Source organism: Aulonocara sp. 'chitande type north' Nkhata Bay, linkage group LG20, assembly GCF_057382095.1.
Source record: "Aulonocara sp. 'chitande type north' Nkhata Bay isolate Kocher_YH1m ecotype deep benthic linkage group LG20, A_spYH_male_GT1.1, whole genome shotgun sequence".
Lineage (NCBI taxonomy): Eukaryota > Metazoa > Chordata > Actinopteri > Cichliformes > Cichlidae > Aulonocara > Aulonocara sp. 'chitande type north' Nkhata Bay.
The window spans coordinates 5,109,711-5,119,433 of NC_141363.1; the positions used below are offsets into that span (position 1 = coordinate 5,109,711).

Sequence of the window (9,723 nt, forward strand, 5' to 3'; positions counted from 1 at the left end):
TCCTTGTCGATTGTGTCCAATCGGATTAGTGGATTTTACAGCGTAGTCCGTGACGTCAAAGGAGGAAGCGGGTGAAACACAAATGGTATCTGTAGCTGTTTGTCTTGGTACTACAATGACTACATTATTTGACATTATATTAAAAACGCATAATTTGCTTTTAAGTTAAGCACCGAGTTCATGTTTTGTCTGTTTAAGGGTCCCGTACGTGAATCTTGGACGTAAAAGGAGGCTCGCGCTGTGTGCTCAATAGATAAGCTAAAGTTAGCTACTTGTTATAGTCGAATGCTAACGTTTAACATAGATAAAGCGTCGAGCTTTAGTTTTCTTTACGTTTGTAGTTCCACTTTATGAAGCTCACAGACTGTATTTACGAGGTTAAACTACTCTCTTGATACAAATATACTGTTTCCGCCCCCCACAAAGCGATTCTCGACATGTGATCAGCCAAGTCTTAATCAGTCTTCGTTTCTTCTCCTTGTTTGTGCAAACCCAGCTCCAGTATGAGCCATGGAGGGTCACAGTATAACCAAAGTGGTCCTGCTGGCCTGCGGGTCCTTCAACCCCATCACCAACATGCACATGAGGATGTTTGAACTGGCACGAGATCACCTGGAAGACACAGGTTGAGTTACATGAAAATTGGATCTTTTAGTGTGATGCATCTCCACCTTTATCATCCATTCTTCTTCTTTTTTTTAAATGAATGAATGATACTCCAGCTTTAATTCTGGGTACTCCAGCTTTCTCCCACAGTCACCCAACGCAGAGACATGCATGGGATGATTCTAAACTTACTGTAGGTGCAAATGTGTGCATGAAGGGTTCTCTGTTTCTATATGTTACCCCTGCAACATATTTGCAATCTACCCAGGATGTACCCTGCAATCCTGAAATGGATAAATTGGAAGAAGATGGATAGATGTGCAAAAATTAAGTGAAAGGGGTAGCTTTGTCGTAAAAAGGGATTGTGAATTAGTACATTGGAGAGACAAGTGTTTTGGATAAAATTGTTATACCAAAAGCCCAGATACAAAATAGTTCAAGAAGGAATTATGCTTTTGTAAATTGATTAATATGACAGTACAGAAAAGCTGGCAGTGTTTTAATATTGCATTATTATATTATTAATAGACACTATTAGGTTGTGCCTCATACTTGATTTGGGAGTTTTATGCCAGATCCCCTTCCTGCCCCCTCCAGCTGGAATGACTTTGCATTTCACCACATATTTTGATTTGGCAGACCTGGGATCAAACCAGGGATCTTTTGTTTGTTAGGCTAATGTGTAAACCACTACACTATCGAGCTAGAACCAATTATTTATTCAGTAAATGCTGATTTCTTTGATTCTGTCTTTGTTTCGGCTGTGGCTGCCTGGATTCTATTCTGCTTAGTTTCCCGTGTGTCATTTCCCTTGTGCTCTCTTCCACCTTTCTTCTCTACTCTACTGTTCTGTCCAATAAAGTCTAATAATTCAAATATAATATTTTACCTGACCAGTACTTAAACACGTGTCTTCTTTTGTGCGTAAGGTCAGTATAAGGTGGTGAGAGGAATCATCTCTCCAGTGGGTGATGCATATAAGAAAAAGGGCTTGATTGAAGCCTGCCACCGTCTGGAGATGACTCGATTGGCTACCGAAAGCTCAGACTGGGTTATGGTGGATTCCTGGGAGAGTTTGCAGCCAGAGTGGGTGGAAACGGCTAAAGTAGTTCGGTGAGTTGACATTTCTTGCGTCTGAGTACTTTTGCTTTGCTTTAGATTTGATGTGTGTGTGTGTGTGTGTGTGTGTGTGTGTTCTAGATAAATTAATTCTTAAAGTAACAAAATCCATTATAGAGGTTTGATTTAAACCTTAGGGATTAAAATTAAACTTGTGCAGGCTTAATTAGATATTAGATAATTAACATCATTATGCCTCACATAAATGAAATCATTATTTAGAATCTTTGTCATCTGTTTTCCTGTGGCAGCAGGAAAAGGAAGAAATGCAAGGCAGGAAATGTGAGAGCCTTCACTGGTATGATACTTGATACATGTTATGATTTGCCGAATACTTCCCAGAACTTTGCAGGTGCAGTTCAAACAAGATAGAATCAGACAAAGTCAATCAAAATTCCTTAATTGTTTAAGTTGAAGGCTGAAATTATTAAATGCTGATGGTGAAAAGAATCTGAAATAAAACTGCAGCCTCACAGACTTGAAGAAAAAAACCCATAAAAGGCACAAAAACAGTTTAATAATGAGATCAAATGCATTTAGCATAACGAGAATTGGATTTTGGAGCATTATTTTGCTGATTGACAACTACCAATAGTAGCCTTTTTCCACTTTATAGCAAACTGTAAATATAGTATACACTCAGCGTGGTTTTTGCTTGATAAAAATCTTTGATTCCAATTTGTAAATTTACAGGCATCACTATGAGGAGCTTCTTGCATCAGAGCAGAACATCGATGATGTGGACACGATCAAGTATGCAAAAAAGAGGCGCATAGAAGAGAATCATCACAAAGACAGAGGTATGTCATGCCATACATTTACCTCCCTGTCATTGTCTGTAACTTTTCTTGTCCATCAAACGAGCCATGCAACAAACGTAGTTGTCAGGATTTTCCTGTTTGCAGCTTAACTGACAAGAGAATGGGTTTAGGGTGTGGATACACAGGTGTGGTGTTAACAGCACGAGCTGAGCCTCTGGGGGATGGAAGGGAAAAATATGCATTATGGAAGCACTTGAATTTTTGCTGAAGGTGCATTGTAAAACCTGGCAGGTTGAAGTGCATACTATGCTTTGCATTTAAGTTCTACTAGCATCGCTTAACCCTGTAAAGCTTGAACCATGAAGTGTAATTGCCAGAATATTCTGACAAAAAATGTATTAAATATCAATTTTATCAGTTTGCATATATGAGTTATATGTGAGCTACAGTTGGCATTTTTGTGCAATGTATTACTTAAATACTTACTGTCCAATTTATTCAGGAAAAAAAATGGAAAACAGAAGATGCAGAGGTCACAAAATCTCATGTATCAAATACGTTACACTTGGCATTACAGGGTTAAGATGTCAGCAGTTCAGTTTAAAACCAGTGCAGCAGAACTGAATATCTTCTTCTTTATTCTATGAATCACCCTCTTTCCTCATCAAAATTTCAACCCTGCAATGATCTGCAGTGCAACGTGACCACTGACAATTCATTAGGACATTTGGGTGTGTTCTTATTCGCAGCTAATGTAGGCAAGTTCCAGTAAGCGCACTTCTTTGTTATTCCACACCTTCAAACTCAACTGATGTAGAAGCTGAAATAAATAGAATTTGATTTCATGTGTGTCAATTTCAGGCAGTCACATATGCACTGTTCTGCCCCATGACAGATAGTGAATACACTAATGGTCCAAACTTTAAGAAGACCCCAATTCTTCCATTCTTTAAATTGAAATTCAAGCAGCTCAAGTCCAACGAATAGCTTAAAATAGTGTAATGTTACCTAAAACTAAAAAAATACATATTTCAGAAATATACAACGGCCTTTTTTAGAGAACAGGAAATGGATTAAGAACTTAAACCTGTTCCGCAGCAAAGGAGGTTGATCGAGCTTTGACGGTTGGTCCTACCAACCTACTTTTGAACAAGAAAAAACATGTTGAGTGTGACATCAACTTTTAAATATGAGGAGGAAGCGTGATGGTCTCGGGATGTTGGTGACATGTACAGATTTAGAGGCACCTTGAACCAAAATGGTTCTGCATTGCCATGCAGTACCCTCTGGTATGCACCTAGTTGGTCAGGGGTTCATCCTACACCAAGATAAAAACCCAAAACATAAGTCCAAGCTGTGCCGGAACTACAGTAGGAAAAAGAAACAAGAATGGAATGGCCAGCACACTCTCCATCCTAAAAGTGCCATGCATTTATGGGAACTTCTGCAACACAGCTGGGAAAAACTTCCATCCATCCATTTTCTTCTCCTTATCCATGGCACGGTCGTGGGCACAGTAGCCTAAGCAAGGATGCCCAGACCTCCCTCTCTCCAGCCGCCACCTCCAGCTTATCCCGAGGAACACAGAGGCATTTCTAGGCCTCTGTGTCTCCAGCAGGTCCTGGGTCTGCCCCTGGGCCTCATTCTGGAGTTGGCCAGTAGGCATCCTTGCCAGATGCTTGAACCACCTCAACTGACTTCTTTTGATGTGGAGGAGTAGTGACTCTACTCTGAGCCATTCTCAGGTGGCTGAGCTCATTTTCGCCGCTTGTATACGCGATCTCATTCTTTCAGTCACTACCCAGAGCTCGCGACCATAGTAGAGGACAGGGACGTCGATTGACTGGTAAACCGAGAGTTTCACTTTCATGCGGCTGGACGGATGGATAGATGGCATTGTAGAGATAATGCCATGAGTGTTTTTAGCTGTTCTCTCTGCCAAAGGTGACTACTTTGATGAAAAGTTTAGATTACATTTTGATTTATAAATGGATTCCATGGTTGTTCTATGCTTTAATCTCAACGAGACATTAAACTGCTTAAATTTCAATAAAAAACTGGAAGAATTGGGGGGTTCTAAAATTTTTGACCTGAAGCATATGCACAGTGTGGATTAGTTGACTCTTGTGTTGTGCTGACAAACTTGTTTCTCTGTGCTCAGATGAGCTTCAGCTGATGTTGCTGTGCGGGGCTGACGTCCTCGAGTCTTTTGGGATTCCCAACATGTGGAAGCAGGAGGATATCGCAGAGATCGTGGGCCGCCACGGTTTGGTTTGCATCACCCGCAGCAACAGCGATCCACACAAGTTCATCCACCAGTCAGACTTGCTGTGGAAGTATCGCAAGAACATCCATATCGTCCGCGAATGGGTGACTAACGACATCTCAGCCACTCATGTGCGGCGGTCGCTGCGGCGCGGCCAGAGCGTCAGATACCTTCTGGCAGACAGCGTCATTCACTACATCAAAGAGCACGGCCTGTACAGCTCTGAGAGCGAGCAGAAAAACGCAGATGTGGTTCTAGCGCCCCTCCAGAGGTACACGGGCGCTTCCTCAAGTTGAGGAAATTTGACTGTGAATTTAAAACAAAACACAAATTCACATAATTCAAGCTTCCGACAGTGCCTGCACTGAACAGGGGTCTTTTCTAAGAATGGGTGTGTTTCAGGTTGTTGAGTGAAGTGATTTAGTAACAGTTTCACTTTGCCAGAACTTTTTGTTTGCGTGTGTGGAAAAATACACAAGATCACAAAATAACTGAGCAGCAGATCATATAGATGAGCGGTCACATAAATGTGTTTCCAGTCAATCAAAGGATTTACATTCAACTGTGAAATGGTGAGCCGACGATGTTTTTATTAGATGAAATATGGTGCATAGAGAATTAATTGAATCACACTTGTTTTACCACAATTATCCTTTCCATGTCTGGCTTCAGCGCACTCCTGTTAGTCAACGTGTTTTTGTACCTAGAGCTGTATTTTTCCATGCTTTAAATACCCACTTCTTCAGATCTGATGATAAAGACATGATATGTGATATTCTAGAAATAAACAGCACTTTGTTTACCACCTTGTGAGCCGTTCATTGTTGCTTTTATCGCACAGATAAGAATCCTTAAAAAGTCCTAGCTTTGCTTTCATGATGAAAATGCTTATCTCGCAGGATTATCCTTACTTTTAGATTTCCGGTGAAATAACGAAACTTCAGCCAAATGAAGAGATGTGATTATAGTAATGGGGTTTAAACTAGAATATAACACAGAACATCATCATTAGTATCAGAATTGATCATTATTAGTAGTAGTATTTTAATAATAATAATAATTTTATTATGATTCGTTTTGAAAAACATTATTATTTCTACCAATTTACTCTGAGTATGTTTTAGCTAGCATCCCAAACTCCTCTGTGTTTTATTTAAGCAGTTAATACATCTGCATTGTCTTTACGCACATTTCGAGCGTTGGCAGGGAAAAAACCCTGACGTGGTTTTCCCATGTCACAAGACACCCCGTCAGAAGAAGCAACAACAACATGCGAGTATTTGGATAAGTGCCCTGTGTTTCATTTATTTATTTTTTCCACACTTGACTTACATCAATCCTTTTCACACTGCATGCCAGATAATGCAAGAGTGTCACTATGTTCCTCATTGCACATAAAGGTGTGCCATTTTTACGTAAGCCCTGTTTGTAAGAAACAGAAGCTGTTTGATTCTGTTTATGTCTAGACTGGAATATTGAAATCCCTCTCCCTATAAAACTATTATATAAATATAAAACCTTAAATGAGATGAGCATGATTTTTTTTTTCTTTTAACTGGGAATATGTAGATTGTTGAAACTCAGAGAGAGTCCAGTGCCACAGCAAATTCACACATAGTACAAAAAGATTACAAAAAAAGATAAAGTGCCAGATAATGTATGCCTACCAGCTACTACACTATGAGATAAATACATATAATCACAATTTAAGATTTCTCTAACTGTGCAGTAAAAAGTATAGTGTGCAAATCGGTCAATATAACATTTACAGTCGTGAAAAATCAAGATTTCAACAGGACTGTGCAGCCCTTATTCCATGATTATTACCTATTATTATTATTATTGTTATTATTATTACCTATATATATATATTAGCTTGTAGAACCACCTTTAGAAACAGTAACTTGGAAGTTACAACTTTCTGTTTGATTTTTCAGTCAAACAGAAAGTGACATGGTTGTGGAGGAACTTTGGTCCACTCTTCTATGGCTGTGCTGCCTTTTTCTATTTAGAGAGAAGAGGCTTTGTCCCGGTGATGATTCCAACGATTCCAGCTGCTCCTTGCTGCTGCTTACCTTCTTAATTCCTATCGAAGCAATTAGGGTGGATTTCGCTTGTGTACTTAGTCATGTAAAATCTCTTTTCACATGGCTGTATTTACTGCAGTTATATAACAGAAATAGAGTGACTGCTTTGCCATCATTGTACAAGTGATTAATTCTGAGTATATTTTTGTTTTATTAAAAGAAAAGGATAAAAGCCTTTCAGTCCATCATTCAAATCCAAACACTGCTTCTGGATAACATGCACCATTAGGATTTGAATGCCATAAAGGCGTGATGCCTGGGGCAAATTTTCACAGCCATGTTTAAACTGAACTGTTGCACCAGTCTGACACGTCTGGCCTCTTCTTTACTCTGGAACAAATCAGTTCACCTCTCTCATCCTCAGGTGACAGGACACACCTGCCTCTGAGTCTCCTGATCTCATATAAACAGCATTTGCCTCAGCCTCCTCTCAGCAGTCTGCACCTGACCGGCTCAGGATCACCTTGCACTTACACGCTTCCCAAAAGAAGGAAAAGTCAAGTCCGTCAGCATGCCTGCCAGCCTGAGTGGCAAATGGGAGATGATCAGCAATGTCAACTTTGACGACTACATGATTGCGCTGGGTAAGTCCGCGTGTTGTTTCCCTCCAGAGTATGTGCATTCACATCATTCAAAATGCACTTTTGTAGAGAAACACGGCAGCGGGGCTATTTATCATTCAACTTCTTTTTCCACTTTTCCAGGCATAAGCGCTTCCTTACGAAAAATTGCTGCAAAACTTACCTTAAAGAAAACAATTGAGCGGCAGGAGGACCAGTTCGTCGTCAAAACCACGAGCACTTTCCGAAACTACACGGTCACCTTCAAAGTGGGCCAGGAATTTAACGAGTTTACAAAGGGACTAGACAACAGACACCTGAAGGTGAATGGGAATGGCTAAAGTGTATCATAAATATCATAATTGGAAGGGTTTGTTTCATAGATAATTGATGCACTTTGAATATTATGCATGTTGAAAAACGAGTCGCGATTCACGCTTTTGCTTCTCTGTTACCTGTGCAGTCACTCGTGAGATGGGAGGGGAACAAACTAATATGTGAACAGACTGGAGAGAAGAAGAACAGGGGATGGACTCACTGGATTGAAGATGACAAGCTTCATCTGGTAAGACTGTGAATTTGGACATTCTACATAATACACAGAATTTAAAAACTATGTATTATTGAACTCATTTTAATCTGTTATATTTAAATAAAATGTAATTATTAAAACTTTTCTGACCTTTTCTCCTTAGGAGCTGTTCTGTGAAGGAAAAGTCTGCAAGCAGGTTTATAAGAACGTTTCAAAGACGAGAGAAGAAGAATGAAGAGTTGGAGGAGGATCTTGAGGTGGTCCAGAATTAGAAGATTAGTAGATTTATCAGCGTAAAACCCTGACTGTGAAACCCACCCCGAGAGTTGCGACTGGTGTCTTCCCCGTTGCTTATATACTCGGTTCAGGTGGAAACGTCTGTACTCTCAGGGTATGCATTTACACCACTAGATGGTATCGCTGCAATACTTTTGTCAGATGCTGGTCTGTCTGGTCCAGCAGCCTGTCGGTGCGTGCCTCTATCCCAAACCGTCAAGAATGTTTATAGCACCATTCAGCTGGCTGAAAAAATGTCTTTTTTTGTTAAATATTTAGAGCTATGAGAAAAAGGAGACACGGGTGCCGCTTGTGCTCTCCGTCGTGCATTTTGTTCAATGTTTCTGTAAATTTCTCATTCATGCAAGAACATTTATAACCAGTGTAACTGAAAGTTATTCATAGGATGTTTGTAATACAGTTTTGTTGTATGTAATATGTGAGTAAGAAAAATAAATCTGATGGAAAAGTTGAAGCTTTTTTTTTATCTTGTTCTTAGTAAATTGACAGGTTTTTCTTGTGCCATTAATCACACGTCACCATCGGATCGACCGGTAAAGTCACCGTACCCCGTCGGCTGAATGCTGCTGACACACTTCAACTATAAGTTACACTAATGCATACGATTTGCTGCTTGAGCTCTGCGGTAGAAGCTTCAGGTAACAGTAGTTTAGTGCTTCTGCAGCAATCGTGGTAACCAGAATGACTAAAGGACACTGAGCGGATTATCCCATGCAGGTCACACTTTGGGAAGAACCCCTCATCTCTCTTTGTAATTTAAAAGAGGTCATTCATCAGCGTGTGCAGCTAGTTTTTAAAGCTCAACCCTACTTGATAATTGCATAAATTGCCAGACAAATAGAAATGTGTTGAGGAAATTCTGCGCTCACAGCTGCCCTTCATTGATCCACTTCTGTGCCCAGAGAAAATGTCTCATCTGATTTGACTCTGCAGCACCACCTGTCAGCCACCTATGATCCACTCCCAGGCACTTCATACACTACTCACACTTTGCCTTAGGTGACCTAAATAGGTCACATGGGGTGGGGCAAGGTCTCATAGTGACTTTACCCTTAACCCCAGGTAATGGTAATGACCCAAACCTGTTTTCACACCATCCACGACCCTCAGGACCACCTCCAAAGGGGACAGCCCCCACCTGGGACTCTCAATCTTCTTCATTTGTTTTAAAAACTGAAGAAGCTTCTTGGATGGGAAGTGAAACATCTTCACAAACCTAAAGAAATCCAGTTGGACTCTTTTTTTTTCAATCTAGGACAGATATTTTTGCACTTATATATATATTCATGAGCATACCATAGAGTATAAATAGTAAATGAACTGGTACTTTCTAGTTAGTTGATCAGTCAAGTGGGACTACTCAAGGTTTAAGTGTCTTGCCCAAGGATACTTGGGTACTTTGGATACTGACTGCCTGTGGGTTTTTTTTTTTAAATATATATTAATTACGGCGAGTTATTGCCAAAAATTTTAAAATTTGGTTGCCTATTTAGTT

At 40.1% G+C, this 9,723-nt stretch overlaps 2 protein-coding genes across 4 annotated transcripts; both read left to right on the forward strand.

Moving 5' to 3' along the window:
• Window positions 1-23: 23 nt before the first annotated feature.
• nmnat1 (nicotinamide nucleotide adenylyltransferase 1) lies at window positions 24-5,561 on the forward strand. 3 transcript variants are annotated; one of them, XM_086278259.1, is made up of 5 exons: window positions 24-85; window positions 497-625; window positions 1,536-1,719; window positions 2,419-2,525; window positions 4,648-5,561. In XM_086278259.1, exons 2-5 carry the CDS (start codon window positions 511-513, stop codon window positions 5,046-5,048), a joined length of 807 nt encoding a protein of 268 aa, XP_086134385.1. In that variant the 5' UTR covers window positions 24-85; window positions 497-510; the 3' UTR covers window positions 5,049-5,561. The 3 variants fall into 3 exon arrangements, with proteins under 3 accessions (XP_086134385.1, XP_086134386.1, XP_086134387.1); XM_086278260.1 differs by having other exon boundaries at window positions 54-107; XM_086278261.1 differs by lacking the exon at window positions 24-85 and adding an exon at window positions 117-377.
• Window positions 5,562-7,259: 1,698 nt separating this feature from the next.
• rbp7a (retinol binding protein 7a, cellular) lies at window positions 7,260-8,674 on the forward strand. The gene is made up of 4 exons (XM_086278263.1): window positions 7,260-7,423; window positions 7,544-7,722; window positions 7,863-7,964; window positions 8,095-8,674. Exons 1-4 carry the CDS (start codon window positions 7,351-7,353, stop codon window positions 8,164-8,166), a joined length of 426 nt encoding a protein of 141 aa, XP_086134389.1. The 5' UTR covers window positions 7,260-7,350; the 3' UTR covers window positions 8,167-8,674.
• Window positions 8,675-9,723: the final 1,049 nt, after the last annotated feature.

Coding starts and splice junctions, on each gene's coding strand:
- nmnat1 (XM_086278259.1), top strand. CDS start 511: ATGGAGGGTCACAGTATAACCAAAGTGGTCCTGCTGGCCTGCGGGTCC. Junction 626..1,535: donor AGATCACCTGGAAGACACAG/GTTGAGTTACAT, acceptor TTTGTGCGTAAG/GTCAGTATAAGGTGGTGAGA. Junction 1,720..2,418: donor GAAACGGCTAAAGTAGTTCG/GTGAGTTGACAT, acceptor GTAAATTTACAG/GCATCACTATGAGGAGCTTC.
- rbp7a (XM_086278263.1), top strand. CDS start 7,351: ATGCCTGCCAGCCTGAGTGGCAAATGGGAGATGATCAGCAATGTCAAC. Junction 7,424..7,543: donor CGACTACATGATTGCGCTGG/GTAAGTCCGCGT, acceptor CCACTTTTCCAG/GCATAAGCGCTTCCTTACGA. Junction 7,723..7,862: donor TAGACAACAGACACCTGAAG/GTGAATGGGAAT, acceptor TTACCTGTGCAG/TCACTCGTGAGATGGGAGGG.